At 36.9% G+C, this 19,740-nt stretch overlaps 2 protein-coding genes across 3 annotated transcripts in view; both read right to left on the reverse strand.

The window, feature by feature from the left end:
* Positions 1–202: 202 nt before the first annotated feature.
* On the reverse strand, positions 203–11,069 carry LOC124636804 (clavesin-1-like). Its single transcript, XM_047172956.1, has 6 exons — positions 10,890–11,069; positions 6,626–6,777; positions 6,174–6,268; positions 1,247–1,388; positions 771–964; positions 203–540 (listed from the first exon to the last, which is right to left on the reverse strand). The coding sequence occupies exons 2-6, from the start codon at positions 6,765–6,767 to the stop codon at positions 241–243; spliced, it is 873 nt and encodes a 290-aa protein (XP_047028912.1). The 5' UTR covers positions 6,768–6,777; positions 10,890–11,069; the 3' UTR covers positions 203–240.
* Positions 11,070–13,973: 2,904 nt separating this feature from the next.
* LOC124636802 (alpha-tocopherol transfer protein-like) overlaps positions 13,974–19,740 on the reverse strand; it is a 46,485-nt gene continuing 40,718 nt past the window's right edge. For both annotated transcript variants that reach the window (XM_047172953.1, XM_047172952.1), the window contains exons 5-7: positions 18,400–18,593; positions 17,902–18,053; positions 13,974–14,868 (exon numbers count right to left, since the gene is read on the reverse strand). In XM_047172953.1, the coding sequence (XP_047028909.1) occupies positions 14,724–14,868; positions 17,902–18,053; positions 18,400–18,593 (491 nt within the window). In that variant the 3' untranslated portion in view covers positions 13,974–14,723. The remainder of the gene's footprint in view (positions 14,869–17,901; positions 18,054–18,399; positions 18,594–19,740) is intronic.

Below are 19,740 nucleotides of genomic sequence, written 5' to 3' on the forward strand. Positions count from 1 at the left end.
GGACTGTTTATAAATATAAATACCATTTCACAGACACGCAGGATCAGAATAGTACGCGAGGGAAAGACCGCTAAATCTTGAGACGACGACGTTTGTATGGAAAAAAACGCCTAATTTGCAATCATTTAAATCCTGGATTTAGGCAAAGTTTGGAGTTTTGCTATTAAGGAAACAGGAAAAGACAATAATAGATACACACACACAAACAAAAATAAATTTTATTAATAGGTAGATACTTCATCAACTTTTAACCTTAAATCCCAATTCTTTAAGTTCTTTCACTAGAAAATCGTCTTTGTACTCATTTATTTTTGAGATCCAATGAACGGTGGATATCACATGGCGACACCGGCCTCCCAACTCTGGAGGTAGATATTCTGGGTCAATATGCTTATGAAGAGAAGTCACGTCGTTGCCATGGAAATGTATGCGGCTCCAGACAGCTTGAGGCATAAATTGCTTGAAGAGGTAGAAGATGGAATGAAGAAGCCAGTTGTAACGGACTATGTGAAGGCAGTGGTTTGCCAGTGGGAAGTTCACCTGAAAAGAAAGAAATTATGAAAGCTGCAGAGACATCTAGTGGTAATGTTAGAAACCTTATGGACGCCGTTGAATGTTTAGATGGAAACAGTACATTTGTTTGCTAGTAGATGGCATTTACTGTATGATGGTGTAATAATTATACAAGTGAAAAGTTTTTTAATATAATTTAGTTTGATTTCCTATTCTTATTTTCATCCTATGTAGTAAATTTTTGTTATGAAAATTACCCCCATTAAGCTAACGATCTGTCCTGCCACGGTCGGAGTCAGTTGCGTGACCTGCCTCAAGTTGAGTCCATCCAAGTCCACTACGATGGTGACTCCCAGGATCTGCAGCTTCGGCTGCATCATTGCAATTTCATCCATAATTAGAGCATAGCGAACCAAGTCTTCTATTGGGACTGTGTCTACATCCCATTGACCTGGAAGAATAGAGGAATATTTTAGATTTTTGGTTTTTTTAAATCTCATCACTTTAAAAGAGATTCTAGAAATCTATTACAGAATTCGAAAATATCTCTTGAAAAGGCTACTATCATATTTGTTTAGCCTAGGTGATTATTTATTTGTCTTACGAATAATGTTTAATCGATATCGATATAAAATTGGTTTAATCGAAACAAACTCAACCAATACGAGGTACCAACAGCTACCAGGACAGCACAAAACTAAGAAGATGTCATGCAATTTCCTCAACATCTTACCAAACCTCATTAGTATGATGCGTCCGTTATCTGGGCTCTCTGGCAGTACCCCAGCGTAGACTTCTTCCGCTGTGGTTAGCTTGAAGGGGTCGCAGTCATACAGGTATGCGTTCTGGCGACGAAACTCTTCGTAGCGAACCATCTGTCGGCAAACACAATAATTTTAGAAAAGTTAAAAGCTATGTAATATAAAATTGATATTTATACAAAATTATACAAATTAAAATATAATAGCATTCGCCCTAAAACCTTCAAAACGCAAAAAGCCATTGCGTAGTCGTTTTTCTATGAAAACAGCTAGTATTTCGGTTAGAAAGTGAAAAAATAATGTATGTACATATGTAGTTTTGTACCTATGCCTACTTTCTCTTACTTACCACTAATAAGTAGAGGTAATTTCCAAGCCATTTGGTCCATTATTTATGGTAGGCTAGTGATGAAAATGATCATTAGGACCAAATAAAAGATCGTTGTTAAAAAAGAAAGTGTAAGAAAACGTATAATAAATACTGACAAACTATTAAATTACCCAACTTAAAAAACGATGTGTAATTAAATAAAATTCCTTCAACACCTCAAAATTAGCAAAATTGATAAACTTTTTTGGAAATACACGTACGACATTACTACATTTTCGACTTGTAACTTTGAAAGGCGACGCACGTTTTCATGTCAAGGAATCCATGTAATAAACAGTGGCCGGTCAGATTCACGTTCTTAGCATTTTAATCATGGAATAAGATGACTAGCGGAGGTGCCATAACGGAAAATCTCCTAATAAAGTAGCGCGCCAAAATGAGGGTTTGCGGGGGACGTTACTTTCTTCGCTCTTATACGCCTTCTCTTGACCAGAACAATCTTTGTAATACTAAAAATCGTTGACAGATGTCTCAAAGAAGCCAAAACCCTCGTTAAATTAATCGTAACTGATCGTTTTGGTGATGCCCACCGTATGAATTTGACCTAAAAGAAGGCTCATGACCTACCTGTATTATGGCATCTCCGCTCTATTCCTTACTCCATGATTTTGAGTTTCCTAACCTGGACATAATGATGGTCCTTGGAATCTCGCGATGGTTACAACGGAATCGGAAATTATAGTTGTCAACGTGATTTGATGATTGATGATATTGTATGGTGGCTACTCCCAATATTCTAACTATCTGTAGTTTTGCTTAGAGATTGGAGTTTGACATTACTTGTATGAGATCTATCTCGAGTAACCAAATTAACGGATTTAGAAGAGGTTACTTAAGTCTGAAGTAAAATAACGATATTGCCCAACGGCGGATCCAGGGGGTAGGTCATAAGGTCATGACCCCCCCCTGGGCCAGGTTCAGGACCTAAGAGGACTAATAATTGAAATGGTTAAACACGATGTTTTTGTTATAAGTATAAGATAATTTTTATTCCGAGTGAATAGGTAGAGTATTTTTGCTGAAGAATTCGTGCTCGCAACGCTCGCTCTCTATTCTTTATTTACTCTTTATCCGTACCCAAAAGGAGGAAACGGGACCCTGTTACTAAGAATCCGCTGTCCGGGTTGTCTACATTACATGCTGTATCTCATGCAGGGCCGTCTTAACCTATGGTGCAGGGTGTGCGAATAACCCGGGCGCCTCGGTCTCAGGGGCGCCGCGGGACGCCCCACCACCAGGAAATTTCGAAGAAATTACACCCGTTCGATAAGGAAGTTCCACATTGTATCAATGATACTGACAAAAAAGCCGCCTTCGCTTTGTTGGATTGATCATTTTGATTATTTTTAACTGCATTAACATCCTCCAACTAAGTGAAAAAAATTCTAGCTCGCTACGCTCGCGAGTAAATGACTATGTCTGTGCTGTATTTCTGATTGTTTATTATTTTTATTGACGCACCGAATCAACGAACACAAATGGCACTCGCTCTAATCACGGTTCCTTTTTATTTGTACGTAATTCCCAGTCTGATTTGTGAGTCTTCAAACAAATAATCTAAAAAAGTTCGCGCTCGCTGCGCTCGCGGCTACTTGTTGCTTTACAATGTACTTAATCAGGTGCTTTTGTGTCGTAGGCTCAAAAAATTTCGCGCTCGCTTCGCTCGCGCAATATGAAGTTATCAAGGCAGGATACATATAATTACTTTGCCTTGAATACTTCATAAGTCAAATATAGCAAAAAAAATATATTAATGGAGTCCTCAAAAACAAAACAGTTTACGCTTCCGACTGCTTGTTACTTTACAGCGGTTTTTAAAACATAAACTTTTTGTGTCCCAAAATTAAAAAATTTGCGCGCTCGCTTCGCTCGCGCTAATTTTTACAATTACGTTGTCCTGTCTCAAATTTCATAACTTAAATCTGGCCAACAGTTTGAGCCTACAATGATTTGGAAATATTTTAACCTACCAAAAAAGTGACTTTCGTTCGAACGTTCTTATTTATATTCCTTGTAAAGTACTTCGATCAATATGTACTACTCATAATCTTTCAATAGATACATAGATGGCGCTTGGGTGATGATTGCACCCAGGCGCTACATGAGCTAGAGACGGCCCTAATCTCATGAACCCTTACCAATAGTAAGACAATTGAAGTTTTCACAGAAAATGTTTTACTGTTGCTGCAATAAAAAAACGTACGCGCCCTTTTCTGCGTACACAATACTTTTCAAACGTTAAGTCTTCAACCTGAAAAAAATCTCGCGCTTGCTATGATCGCGCTTTCTTGTATTTGTGCTGTTTATTTGTTATACAGCAAGAAAGCATTTTCATCTACTTTTAGTCCTCGAACTGAATAAAAATTTTCGCGCACGCTTTTTTCAATTTCGCATCTGTGATTATGTCCAAGAAATCGCGTTCGCTCAGCTCGGACCATTTTCTAGATAAAAAAAACTTTTTTAACCTTAGTCCTCGACCTGAACACAAAATTTTCGCGCTCGCTTCGCTCGCGCTTTTTTGTTTGGCACCTGTGTGTAGTATATAAATATGTACGAGAAATTGCGCTCACTCTGCTCTGGCCATTTTCTACATGAAAACACTTTTCTTAACATTCGTAAAAATTTCGAGCTCGCTCCGTACGTACTTATTGTATTTATACTACTACTTTTAATATTAAAAGAAGTATACGCTACAATATAATATTTTTTGTGACTTGACCATGACTGGGTGACCCCCCCCTGGCGCCGAAGCTGGATCCGCCCTTGATATTGCCCCTTGATCATTACATTTTACTGTACCTATAGTATGCATCACTTGACCTTCTTATTCCGTAATTTTAGTTTACAAATATTTTTGACTAGTTCAATGTCTTTCGCACACTTTGTCACGACCTCGAGTTATGCAATATTTGTGCATTCTTTAGATTCAGCATAATGTATGTTTTTGTGCCAACGTAACATCACCTTATAACCATTGTCTTTGACCCTATCATCCTTGTCACATCACCTTGTTACTGCCACCTCACCGAGCCATTCAGATGAAATCTTTATTTTTAACTTCGTAAGTCAAGGCAATCTGTCTTTAGAACGATTGATAATATCGATAAATTCCAAGGATCGATTGGGTGCTAGCCAGGCTATCACGTGATTACTTCAGATGTTCCCAAGTGACGAGGGTCTATGATGGACGTCAATCGTTTATCATGACAACTGAGTTCACGCAATTGGGTGTGCGGACATAGACGATATAATCGATTATATTTTAAAATAGCTATGTATCTTATTAGAGCTACGAATAATATATTAAGTAGGTACTACCTACTTGTTCTAGTTATTAGTTTGATGATTCTGTGGTCGAAGCCACGGGTCTGACCATATTCGGCGATTTACTTTACGGGCGATATAATTTACGGTTGAGCTCTACTGAATTCCTTACACCCTAGTAATATAAAAGGCAAAACGTTCCAATTTTTGTTGTAAAGTACTAGTGACTCGACTCCGAATCGGTATCGAACACAGACGATGGTTTTTGGCGCGGTGTTTACTTTGTCGAGCTCTTCTAAATTCCTCTTACCCTAGTATTATTGAATTGAATGTTTCAATTTTAGTGCTAAAGAGACACAACTCATAATCGAGGGACCAAAAAAAAAACACGCGCTGGCGTCGTCGCTCGCAGTCGGATTTTGTTTACGCGCGCAGTTTGAGCAGATTTGCGCTCCTTTAGATTTCTATTGCCCTAGTAACATAAAAGTTATTGTTTCAATTTTGCTGCAAAAGTGACATAACTCAAAGCACTCGTGCTGATTCCGAGTTTTGAGAGCGTTCGCAACTCGATACGTAATTAACAAGTCTATTGAAATAAAGAGTCGTATGCTACGTCACATGATTTAGATATTACATCTTCATTCATTTTGCCGGTTAATAATTTTTACACTCGCAAAAGTGAGTTCGAGCGTAAATACCTACGACCAAGTACCGATGACAGTCTTTATTAACTAAAGGGGAATTATAAAACGTAAATGCTACATGATTGATTCAATATGGTATGGTAATCTTCGCATCGAAAAAGTTAACTTGAAAAACTCGCACTAGGCACTCGATGTTTTTTGGCGCGGTGTTTACTTTGTTGAGCTCTTCTAAATTCCTCTTGCCCTAGTATTATTGAATTGAATGTTTCACTTTTGGTGCTAAAGAGACAACTCAGAATCGAGGGACAAAAAAAACGCGCTTGACAGTCAGTCGGTGGTGATTTTGTATACGCGCGCAGGTTGTTTTGCGCTCCTTTAGATTTCTGTTGCCTTAGTAACATAGAAGTTATTGTTTCAATTTTACTGCAAAAGTGACATAACTCAAAAATCCATCTGCGGATTTTACTCGTGAAATTGTAGTAAACCCAGTATAGTTACATGTTAAGTGTATGTTTTATACGTTATTGTTTTTTGATGATTTTAATGATTGATGAATAAGTGGCATTCAAATATTCTCGGAAGAAGAGTAATATTGCTTACCAATTTATGTGCTAGCGCAGGAATGAACCGCCGACATCTAAGAAACCGTAGTAAATAGGCATCATCTATTCGCCGTGGATTGCATTCTCCTCGCTCTGAAATAAATCGTTAAACAAATAAGACTTGTTTTCACCGCCGCGTTTTTCTTTAATTTAGTTTTTAGAGTTCCATAATCATTTGTATGTACTTTCTAAGTATATCTTAGACACCATTGGCTGTGTTTCGGATGGCACGTTAAACGTATTTTGTCTAAAGCAAATCTGAATTTTCCGTAGAAGATGTCGCCAGGTGCGGTTGCCAGGAAACTGACAAGCCGGAGGTGTTTCTTTTTTGTATTTTCTGAAAGATGCAACTTGCAAATCGATTTTTTTATTTTGTGAAATGGTCGGTAACGGAACGTGGCGGTACGAGTATCAAGATTTGGATGGCTGGTAAAGAGGAGTGAATCTTACCCCGGATAAGTCTACGTAACTCCTCGATTGCTTTGCCCCTGGTGTCCGGATCTTCGTTACAGTGTCGTTTTGCATATTCTGCGAATTCCGGATCCTCGTATCTACTTATTTCAGCTTGAAATGCTATCTCGATAAACGGCATATTTATTGTACTGAAACAAAGTAATTCAGAATTAGGTAAATTGTTACTTTAATAGTTATGTTGGTCTGGATTGTTGATGTAGGTGCTTTAGATACTTCAGCAGCTGATCAATCAATATGGCTATTTATTTTAATTACCTAATGGAAGATTTTAAATTGCCTAACGCAGGTTCAACAGCACCCATAAACCGGTTTGTTAAGAGTGTGAAGAAAAATTTAACTTGAACTTAATAAACTTTTAAGCAACGTCTAATATAGTTCTTATAGTTACGAAATCATTGTCTGCCTAGCTTTTCTCTAATATTGTGACGTGAGTCTGACTGTGAGACTGTGACTCAGAAGCAGCAGAGTACAGCTTATTCCGGTGTTTACCTACACTTAACGGTTGTCTGAACTTTTATACTGAAGAAGATCTAGTAGATGTAGGTAAAGTTGTAACAGACAATAGAAAACTATAAATTCAGCGGTTTGATGACGGCAAATGGTGACAAACGTAAACGTACGCAACATTTGGTTTACGTGCCAAGAGAAACTATACTATTATGTGGATAAGTAACTGTTGAAAAAAAGGAAAACACGACAAAGAACCATGTCATAAAGCCATGCAATTACAGAACAATAACCTTTTAAAGTAAGTACATTTTTCCGCCGTCGACCTTAAAGTACTCGTAAAAATGCCGCTACCGTTGACTATAATTTCAATGAAATTGACACAAGTTGTTGACTGACTAGCCTCCGTGACAGCGTGCGGCTAATTACTAATTACCTACAGTGGTGTTATGAAATCCTGGTAGCATTTTGGTGGGACATTGACGAAATGTTTCTTTCTATCAGCTAAATAATGAAAAATGAGTAATTGAGTATGTTCGTTCGCGTTACGTACGAAAACCAAATGCGTGGTCCGAAGAAAATCTAGTCATGTTTTTTATTATGGTCGTGCTTGACAAGATAGCATCAAGCTAACTTTCTAGGTTGTTTTCTAGCATCTGTCACCGTTAGCAAATGATGAAAGTACATTGTTATTAAATTCAAAATTCTAGCAAACAATGAAGAACTTTTTTCTTCCTGCAATCACCTCTGTACTCAAAACCTTGTTCACTTTAGACGTAACCAAATTAATCGTTGTAATAAAAACAAACAATCAAGAAGCTTTAAGTTCAACCCAGTTTTTTATTTTCTTTTATATGTATTTACTTTTACTTTCAATAAATAACATCATTGCATTGGAAGTGCCGGAAATCGCTAGTGTGAGTCCACAGCCTCTCACTTTAATGGAAAAATACTGACTTAACATAGTTACGAAACTTTAATGACCCAATCAACTAATTACCCAAGTGCATTCTGCATAATATTTTATCTAAATTGCAACATTTAAGAAGCGCAAAATGATTCCTAAAACATTGTTGGATTTTGAAAGATACTATGTAATACAATTGTAACACAGTTACCTATATGGTGGGAAGGAAGTATGTTGCTCAAAAACGAATTAGCATAAATCAGTTGTGGAAATTAAAATTTCTGCTCAATTAGTTTGTGGATTTCTTATCCCTCATTGGTTTTGCGAAAATGTGGAACTAAACTGGGGTAGAGTTGTGGTTAAAGCAGCTGCCTCTCAAATACAGGTGGGTGCTGTTTCAAGTCAGGCAATTAACCTAATGTACCTAACTTTTCTACGAAAGGATGAATTATCTAAGTGTATCTTGAACACCGATGACTGAGTAAAGGTAAAGGAAACCATCTTGAGGAAAAATGGGCTTGATAATCTGAAAAAAAACTTTCCGATAGTTTGGTTTGTTTGCCTGGCATAGTTAGGAGAAATATTAGGTACGTCAATTACGGTTTACTATTGGAGGTGCTATTACTAATTTTCATATATGAACTTAAAATAATACGTATTCCGTTGACCCCATCATGAGATGAAGTAAGTTGAGACCTCATACTATTAATGAACTGCACAGTATTTCTTTCCTAATATGCATGTTAACGAAAGTAAAATTTTTGTAAACGAACTTTTTGTTCTAATAAATATACCTATTTGTATAAGTAACTTCTTGAAAAAAATACTGGTATCGTTTTACTAATTATCTACCAATAACCAATATTTGCTCCTGGAGTCGATTACACAAAAGCAGCGAATTTTTCATCTGATCTTCTAACAGCTGATTCTATCGCTATTGTTTATACATTTATTTATAAAATGCGTAGCGTTCGTGCATTCGTGTGTTTCTTTATAAGCGGCAATGCAGCATCATTAACGACGTTACCTACTTTTTGTCTCTCTTGTAAATCATCATCATTTGTATTGGCTATAAGATAATAACCCTTTTATGTCTTGTGGCGTTACATTGCATTATATCGAATTATTTCGTCGCCTTGGTCCATACTTTGCGCAATCTGACCAATAAAGTGCTATTTTGTCGAAGGCTATACGAAGTAATATAATCATGCTTAGTTCTAATGACCGTTATCAAATCCCACTTGCAAATGACGAAAAATGGTATGGATACAAAAGAACGGATTTAAAGGAAGATCTTGTCAGATATGAGGAAACCGAGTAATTTGTGAGATAGCCATCATAATTAGTGAGTCTGAACTCGATGTGGCCATAAAAATTGGTCTGGATTCTGTATGTTGCAAGATAAAGTGAATTGAGTTCCGATAAGTTGCAATGTTGCAATCTCTACTTAAGTAGCTTCTTGCCGTAAAATTATTTACACTTACACTTATCGGTTATAGTGAGAATATAACAGACAAATGATTCAATGATCTTATTGATCTTGTTAGCACAAATTGGTAGCTATTTTAACCTTCATTAAGAGCATTGTTCTGAATTTAATTATTGCTAAAAACAAAGCAATGTTGTTGTTTATTAAGGTTATAAAGATACTTTGGTTTGATGTAATTAAAATTAAGTACGATAAGTATTTTACTCTTGCATGAAAGTTCAAAGCCCTATCTCGGGCCAAGGTTAACTAGTGAACTGCCAGTCTCAATTGCACAGGATATTATTATGTTTATTGTTTTATTAACATTAGTTATTTTATTATTTTGATGTATTTTAAGAAAAAGAAAAACTTAAGGTAAGTATTTACTAAGGTGTACCACCAGGTAAATTTTCATCAGTAACAAAATACTAGGGCGCCAGATTCAAATAGAAGATGTCATTGAAAGATCGAAGTAAGCAGTTAAAGATCAGACCTATCAAAGTAGTTCAATAGTTAGGCACTGGTTTAGAATAGGGATTTAGCGATTTAACTCAGTTCTAAAGCCAACTATTTGAAAATGGGATTTGTTAAATACTTTTCAACCAGCGCTGCCCGGTAACGTAGGTAATTGTATCGAAAAACTTTGTATAGCGCGAAAACAATCTTGATAATTCGATTCTAGACCAGCTTAGCTTTCAGAAATCCTTGAAAGATACTTTCAGATATCTCTACACAATAGTAATCCATTCAAGATTAGTTAGATTAGTTTAAAATAGATACGGACGAACATTTATTTAATTAATGAAACATATAATGTACAACAAGTATTTATGGAATCAGGCGTTTATTTGCGGAAATCTATTAATTTTCAATAATGAATAAAGTTAATTCACAATTTACGATAGATGACTTAAATAGTTAACAACGATACTTTCTGCACATGATTTAGAAGCTAAAGCAAGTTACGTGATTATAACTGTATCACATTTCTATAATCTTGTATGTGAAAGTATGTATGTTTTTGTGCACGACTTTGACGAAGTTTTTAAGCCTAACGACTTTTACCTTCTATTTTTTGTAAGCTAAACGGTATTATTTTTTATTTACGCACGTCAGTAAGTTAATATATTTTTTTCTTCCTTAATCAATAATTAGATTCTGAGATATCGTCTTACTATAGCTTCCTATATAAATTGTGGATGCTAATAAAAGCTTCATAGAAGCTAAGATAATAAGCTTATAAGCTTGATGATAAATATAGAAGTTCCTTCAAACTTTTGTTTTGTGGTTGTCTTTAATCAAGCACTTTTATTGAAAACGAATATTAACAAAAAAATGAATTTCAATGCCCACGTAACTTATCAAAATAAACAAAAACTGCGATGACTGACACAAATCCCAAACAAAAAATAACTCACCAAGAGATTAGAAGTCAATCCCAATAAAAACCACTTCACAACGACTTCATATTAACAACACTTAATTCAATAGGATATTTTCTACAGTAAAACTTTTTATAGGAACTCGTATTTGTTTATATAAGTAGGTAGGTAGAGCGATCAACACGTCCGCTGCATGCCGCGGTTACTCGTGTTATGCCACCCACTGATCTCATAGACAATCCTTAGCTGCGCCTGCGACGCGTGCTCGGCGGAGAATAGAATCTATAGTAATCGTGATTGCCGGAACATGGTCTCAATGCAGTGTACTGACCTTTTATGTAACTTGGAATGTTTGGGTGCTGGTGTTGTGAGAAGGGTTTCCTTTGTACTTAAAGGTTGGTTAAGAAGCCAATCAGTAAGATTGGCTACTTGTTAGGTATTGGCTTGAGATATAGAAGAAGAATCTGCTTCTTACAATCAATTCAGGTAATCATCCGGATTGCCTTTGTGACTTGAGCAGTATGTAATGGAATACAATGTATCAACCTTCTTGGCTTCCTAATTGCAATACCTGGGTGTTCTAATTTCTAACTGGTCACGAACTTTCATGTTTAAAGGTTTAGGATAGATACGTATCCATTAAAAAAATGATATTTATCTATATCCATTTGTTTATACAGCGAAGATTTCTAACACACTTAAGTAAGTATACTAAGTAAGAGATTACCTACGGGAAATTGATATGTGGACATACGATGGAAAAAAACAGTATCCGCCTAGGATTAAGCGTGTTTATGACAAAACTATAGTTTACAGAAAAATCTGAAGAGTTAGCTAAAGGCAAATGAGGAAAATTTACTTCATGATTCATGATCTAAGTAAACTTATCTTGCGGGTTGATTATAATGCAAATAGTAGACGGGAGTTTAAAATAGACATATTGTTTATTTAAAACATCTGTAGGTATTAAAAAAAAAAAGGTTTTAACTTCACCCGCCTACACGTGACCACGGTCGGTGCAATTCGCCCGAAACATTTATTTATTTCACAAAACACAGCTATCATTACAGGATATTTCCCAATGCGGTAGCTTGGTAACATAAGGGTAAACGGTAAAAAAAATGGTATCGTGCCTTTATACTCGTAATATCCCTTTGTCCCGATTATTTATAAATATGTATTCTTCAAAACATGATAAAGTACCTCCTAAAGTAGGTACCAAAAACAATCGACTGGTGAATGTGTTACGTCGAGGTGTAATGTAGCTCACATGGAAATGCAGATTACGTAATTTGTATGCAAATGGTTTGTTTTTATTTCGTAAATAATATAATTAAGACGGAGCGTTAAAAACTGGTCGGTTGCATTGCTTTTCACTGGTTAGTTGTTCCTATTGTAAAAAATCGGACGGGAGACATAGCTGACAAAGGGAACTATAGGCCAATTTCGTTAGCAACTGTAATAGCCAAAGTGTTTGACAGTGTGCTTGACGTGCACCTGAGTAACTGTACAAAACTTCACGACACACAGTTCGGTTTTCGTGCGGGGCTGTCTACAGAGAGTGCAATACTTGCGTTAAAGCACACTGTCAAATATTATACGGACAGGAAGACACCGGTGTATGCTTGTTTCCTAGATCTTTCCAAAGCGTTTGACCTAGTTTCATATAACGTTTTATGGGAGAAGCTTCGGAGGGCGGGAGTTCCGGCTGCATTGGTGTCAATATTATCTATCTGGTATGAAAAGCAAAGGAACTTTGTTAAATGGTCTAACGCATTATCAGAGCCATATAAATTGAAATGTGGTGTGAGGCAGGGGGGTCTGACTTCCCCGAGAATATTTAATATTTATGTCAACAACTTGCTTGTTGAGCTCAGCAGCACTCATGTCGGTTGCCATGTAGACGGAGTAAGTTTAAATAATTTAAGTTACGCAGACGATATGGTGCTGCTGAGCCCCACAATCGGGGGAATAAGAAAGTTACTCACTATATGTGAAAGGTACGCTGAACAGCATGGGCTGAAGTATAATCCCACGAAAAGTGAGTTATTGGTTTTTAAGGGAAAAAATAAAAGCCCCTCATATATCCCACACGTAAAACTGAACGGGTTACCGCTAAACAGGGTAACACAATTTAAATATCTAGGCCATATTGTGACAGAGGATTTAAAAGACGATCTAGATATGGAAAGGGAGCGCAGGGCGCTGGCTGTGAGGGGAAACATGTTGGCGCGCAGGTTTGCTGGTTGTTCAGCACCGGTTAAAATAACACTTTTTAAAGCGTTTTGTCAAATATTCTACACCAGCAGTCTGTGGGCTAATCATACACAAAAAGCGGACAGCGCACTGCGCATTCAATATAATAACGCCTTCAGGGCGCTGTTGAGGCTTCCACCTTACTGTAGTGCGTCAGGGATGTTCGCGGATGCGCACACTGATGATTATTTCGCGATCATGCGCAAAAAAGTGGCATCAGTGGTACGCAGATCGAGGGGAAGCAGCAACAGCATTCTGAAGGTATTTTCAGAAAGGCTAGAAGGGCCTGTTATGGATAGATTTATCAAGCTGCATGTTAGACATGGGACTTGATAAATCTTCTAATAATCCTGGATGTAGTGTGTGTATTATTTTATATTATTTTGTACTTGTGTGTTACTACTAACATAGTTTGTAAGTTTGTACTGTTTACTAACACGCTATGGGCCGTCGATGCCTGAAAATAAAAGATTTTTATTTTTATTTTTATTTATTTTTTTATTTATTGCAACGCCATGTTTGAGAGCCAGTAGTCCGAATTGAGAAATAATTTGTAAAAAGTGAAAGTATCTAAACTAGTCGGTTGCGCTATAAATAGATGGCAAACTAGTTCCGTTTCCCATTTACCTTGATCTTGGGGAAAATTGTGTTTCTGGGTTGCTAATGTTATAGGCTTGTACTTAAACTATGGTGATAACGCAACTGCACGTCAAAAAAAAGAGTTGAGATTACTACTAAGTACTTATGGAAAGGTAACGGTAAGGTTTAAAAATCGTATGTCAGATCTTTCTATTCATGAATTTATTGAAGTTTCAGGTAGTAATTATAGAATTGTAAATATACTCTACAAGGAAAAATACTTTCTGAGATTTGTAAAAAAGTTTATTTAAAACGTAAAAAAACAATGAATATAAATGTATTTTTAAATATAAGCGCTAAAATGTGTATAAAGTATGATTATATTAATTACATTTTAAGTCTATTAGGAATATAAATAGGTATAGATATGAACGAGAAAGATCACAACACTTTGAGCAGTTTATTATAGCTTATGTACTGTTAACTAACATGATTTACTTTAACTAAGAGAACAATACTCCAGTCTCAGTTTTTACAAAATTAATAAAAAAATATTTACTTAGAGATTACCTATACATTATCCATATCAATATCACACTTGGCTTCGATTTAAATAATAGCTTACGTCTTTAGGTAGGTAATATTATAGATGATATTTTTTTTATTCGTTGTATTATATTTATTCTAGTTTGTAGATCTGTAGTTGTAGATAATAATTTTCAGTTTGTAATATAGTTTAGATAGTTTTAATTTAAAAACTTCATACAAATATAAGATAACTGTAGATAATTTATTTTACGAAACGCTTATGAGCCAAACTTGTTAATATGCATGGATATTGTCTTTCAATGATAACCTACATTTTGTTGTATTCTATTGTCATTTCACATTTCACACTTTCAGTCATTCACCCAAATGAACGCCTGCTTATTATGATTTCCTAGTACGCACATAGGGAACAACTCGCGTTATTTCAGCAGGCACTTTGAGATCTGTCTTTTATTTAGCACCGTCTATAATTTAATAACGTTTAATTTAATCTACAGCATAACCTAAGTTTCTCATATCATTATCGAAGTCTTTATTCTTGTACTGCTTGATCTTCGTCAGCCATTTCTCCAACGACACCTCCTGGCGATGTCCTCCGTATCTCTTTGGCAGACATTCTGGGTCAATGCACCTGGAAGATATGAAGAGTTTGTATTGCAAACAACACCTACTGGTACCTATCACTCACACGTCATTGTAGTTTGATTCAAAAACCCACTTACAATATTAAGATAATGAACTCAATGCAATCTATACATATAATAAATCTGTAAAAAAACTGTGTCTGTACATTGAATATATTAAAAAAATAATAATTGGGTGGGGTTTAGAAACAGTAATGGAGCACAAATCCAAAAAAAAAATTCTGTCTGTTTGTCTGTATGTCTGTATGTCTGTATGTCTGTATGTCTGTTTGTTTGTACACGCTAATCTTCCGAACTACTGAACGGATTTCAATGATTTTTTCTTTGTTGTATCAGTATTAGGCCTGGTCAACATATAGGCTATAATTTATCTTCGAAACTTGAAGACCTGATGCAGAACTCCAACAGACCAATAAAACTATAAGAGATACAAATATGGTGCCGTGGCAAAAATTGTTTCATTTGATGAGCATTTTCAGCTGAGATTATAAATTTTAAGATCTGGAACACCTGATGTGGAACCCCAAGAGCCCAGCTTCTCTGTACCATATACAGGTATGCCGTTTTAGCAAAAGTTGTTCAATTTGATAAGCACTTTCTATTGACTTATACAAATTGAAGATCTAAAACACCTGATGTGGAACTCCAGGGGCCCAGCTAGACTATAGCATATAGAGGTATGACGTTTTAGCAAAAGTTGTTCAATCTGATAAGCACTCTCTATTGACGTGTAAACATCGAAGATCTGGAACACCTGATGTGGAACTTCAAGAGCAATACTACACTTGAAATGTATAGAAATGAATGTTATGAAATAGGTATAGTGAATCAAAATAAGTAATTAGTCCGTCTTTTAGATAACCCTAAAATAATGGACACGCATTTTTCTTTTCTCTCTCTCACAAACAAATAATAACGAAGATACAACAACGCTTGAATTTCGTGTTAAGTCACTGCTTAGTACAAATTTTACATACCTAGACGTGGCGTCACGAGCCTCCACTCTCTAACTTTGTTGCGTTTTATCTTCATTATTATTTTGTATATCTCTTCCAGACCTCGGGACTACAGAGTTCCAAATTTTTGGGAGGCAAACGTGGGGTCGAAGCCAACACGCTGAAGCCCTTTTGAGACAACTTTAATGAAATGGTGACACAAAACCGACGATTATCCCTTTATACACTATAGAAATGAACCCAAGGACAATCCCCGGTGGACGTCGTTAAAAAAAAGACAATCCCCGGTTCTGTGCTAAACTATTGCTAACTATGGAGGAAAACTACTTGGGCTATTTTGATGGGATGTTAGTGGATGACAATGTATTAGGTACATGTAAAAACGGCAGGTGGAGACTCGCCACCTCACTTACTGTAACCAGTCACTGAATAGCAACAAGAGGGCAATAGGGACATGAGCGGCTGAAGGGTGAGGATACCTCGGCGGACTTTAAACGCGGATTACGCGCTCCCTGTGCTTACCATGAGGCACCTACCCTCCGAGCAGGGCCACTAATCCTGCTCTAGCGACTCCACTCTGGACGGCCAAGCCAAGCCAGAGGCGTGAGACCTACCCCCGTCATGGTTCACTCCGACCGGCCGGAGATGGGGGACAGTATACTCTCCCTGGAGAACTCAGTATATATAGCCCCGCGGGGTCGCTACTCCCCGTCATCAGCCTCAGATGTCTTGCGGTGCATATATCTCATTATTATTGTCGTTATTATCTCAAGAGCCTTTGTCCCAATTATGTTAGGGTCGACTTCCAGTCACGATGCAACTGAGTACCAGTGTTTTACAAGGAGCGACTGCCTATCTGACCTCCACAACCCGGTTACCCCTTGGTAAGACTTACTGGCTTCTGACTACCCATAACGACTGCCAAGAATGTTCAATGACAGTCGGAACCTACAGTTTAACATCCCCTCCAAATAACGGTCATTGGTATCCAAAATATACGTAGAAAGTACATACGAACTTAGAAAAGTTGCATTGGCAGGCACTTGCCAGACCTGGAATCAAAGACGCACGCTCATACTTGAGAGATTGGTTCTCTACCCACTAAACCACCACGAATTCCACTAAGTCACCACGACTTTGTCATCTATTTAATGTTTTTTTACGAAATAATACCTACGTGTAATATTTTTGCCACACACAACTTAAATGTGGTCTAATTAGAATCACTACTTTTATCCCTATGGTCACGTCTATTGCGACTATTCAGATCTTTGATTTTGCTGACCCCATAGTCGCTGGCATAAGGGACAGGATCCGCGTACGAAGTCGCGGGCAGAAGCTAGTTTAAAATAAAGTAGCTTAAGTAATCGCCCATTTCTTTGTCATGTTTAATTCACATTTTTGGCATGGAAAAAAAAAGTTTCAGGTTCACAGATAGAAATTCATATTTTTGGATCATAATCAGTTTTATCGACAGTATCTATTCTACTTAGCTGAATCTGTAATAAAAAAGCTATCCTTTTTGCTAGTTTGTGCTAGTTTAACCTGTGTGCCTATATAATACTCAAAGGCGTAAGTTAGAACGTGTCAGTCTTACCTACTTGCTGAGTGACACGTAACGAGGCAAAGGCCAATCTGATATGGAGTACATATTCTGTTAAGCATGCCTTTGGGTTACTGCAGACTTAGACTGCACTTAGAGTAAGTGTACACGTCACAAGTATACCTACATCTACCTACGTTATGGTACGAACATTGAGTGTTGTTGGAATCCTCATAATTATAATAGACTAATAACTATTACAGGATTTTTAATTGTTGTTCGTTTTAAAGGCTCCGAAGCTAATGAACTGATTTGTTGAATTATTTCACTGTTACGAAATACACTATTCCCAAGTGACATAGGCTATTAACCTAGTACGGAAAGAAGTTTCCCCGTGACGCGAACGAAACCGGGAGAAATGTTGGCTGCGTGAGAATTATAAGATGTCAACGTATAAGTTAGAGAAGAGCTTATAAAGTTATGCTTTTCATAGTTTTTTTAAATGAATTTTCGATACTCACTTATGTAAAGAACTGAGATCATATCCGTGGAAGCGTACTCGTTTCCACAGGTCGTCCACGGGCGCCAAACGCTTGAAGAAGTGGAAGAGCGTTTCGAACACCCGGGAGCAGTTGATCACGTGCACGCCTCGCTGATGCAGGGGAAATGCGAACTGAAATGTCAGGAGATTATAGTTATTTCATGCTGTTTACGGTGAAAAATAAAAATAGCTTTTCAGGAGTTTTATTGGGTTTCACACGGACCTAGGGAATTTAAGTAATGGTCTCTGCACACAGCGGGCGCGGCGCGGCGGGACGGGACGGCGACGAGACGCTGAGCAGTTGTAATGTACTAGATATTACGCATCGCGTCACGTCGGGCGGGACGGCTCTGTGTGGTGTCGTCCGTGTCCCGTCCCGTCCCGTCCCGCCGCACCGCGCCCGCTGTGTGCAGAGACCTTTACAATCTATGCGACCCTGGTATCTTACATCTAGGTATTAAGAAAGCATGGAACTCACCCCCATAACATTCATAGCTTGTATAGCTATTGCTGGTGAGAAATGTCGCATGTGCCTCATGGTGAGACCTTCGCAGTCCAGTAATGCAGTTCCTCCCAACACCTGGAGTTTTGGCTGCATGATACCGATCTCCAGAAGTAGTAGACAGCCGCGTACCAGGTCTTCTACTGGGTAATCATCTGGGTCCCACAAACCTGGAATTAGATAAAACACATTGTATTAGGTATATTTTTTCTTTAAGAGTAGGTTTAGGACCAAAAAGAAAAAAATACTGGGAGCTTTAGAAGTTTTGCTATACTTTTTTTTATCAAATTCTATTCATGTACAGAGACAGAGCATTCTTCAAGTAATTATTAAGTACACTCAATAGGCATGATGACAGTAATCAAAAATCATTAAAATAATATATTTATTAAATTAAACTTAAAGCTTGGAATATAAAACGCGCATTGTTTTCTTTATTAATAATGTTTTTGATATGTATTTTTATAAAATAAAATTACGAAATAAGGCAATCCGCCATGATATCTTGAACACCAATCAGAGCTCGTGACGTCATTTCTCAAAACAACTCGCGCGAAAGCGCGCGAACGTCACATTTCGTTATTGTGAACTTCCACTGCGATCTTTGTTTTTAATTAATTAATTGTTTATAACACGAGTTATGGAGCCCGGATTATCAAGGCAAACAGCGCTAATTTGCCTAGAATTGATATCATAATGCTGGGAAAGTTTTTGGCATCAAATAAATATTTTTGTTCAGCTGAATTTAGAAATGTTAAAACTTCCATGTAAGTATACTAGTTTAATTAAAAAACAATGAGAGATGAAACCTAAGCTCGAAATAGTTATTTACATTATAAACTATGCTAGAATCTAGAGAACTACGTAATAACTTACATCAAAGTGATCTTCACAAAAATAAAGTTGTACTGGGCAATATTGCTTTTGAATCTCGCCTTGCAAGTTTAAGCCACTTGTTTCGTATTTTTTTATTGTGAGGAACGTACACAAATAACTTATCAGGAGTTGTTTTGGATGTGTTCTTACACTGGGGGACCCCACAACACCTATGCCCTTTCGAATTCATATTTAATAACACAAAAAACTTAATTATTGCACGAGTGTTGTTTACTTGCGTCTTGTAATTTCAGTCGTGACGTCACAAGTGACGACATGACACTGACAAGCGTTTTCGCGCCGGATTCAAAGTGGACAGAGAAAAATGCAATTATTTGATCAAAAATCTTCGCATTTTCTTAAAATTAATAATTTTTCATATAAAATAGACGTATACCTACATCATACAAAGGAATTTAAAAATTTGTCATCATGCCTATT

This window comes from Helicoverpa zea, chromosome 15 (genome assembly GCF_022581195.2).
Source record: "Helicoverpa zea isolate HzStark_Cry1AcR chromosome 15, ilHelZeax1.1, whole genome shotgun sequence".
In the NCBI taxonomy this organism is placed as follows: domain Eukaryota; kingdom Metazoa; phylum Arthropoda; class Insecta; order Lepidoptera; family Noctuidae; genus Helicoverpa; species Helicoverpa zea.

What these genes read in the sequence shown, in the direction of transcription:
- LOC124636804 (XM_047172956.1), bottom strand. Translation starts at nt 6,767, where the DNA reads ATGCCGTTTATCGAGATAGCATTTCAAGCTGAAATAAGTAGATACGAG. An exon ending in CTGCGCTAGCACATAAATTG is followed by an intron (nt 1,389 to 6,173) that starts GTAAGCAATATT and finishes GTTTGCCGACAG; the next exon opens with ATGGTTCGCTACGAAGAGTT. An exon ending in AGATCGTTAGCTTAATGGGG is followed by an intron (nt 541 to 770) that starts GTAATTTTCATA and finishes CTTTCTTTTCAG; the next exon opens with GTGAACTTCCCACTGGCAAA.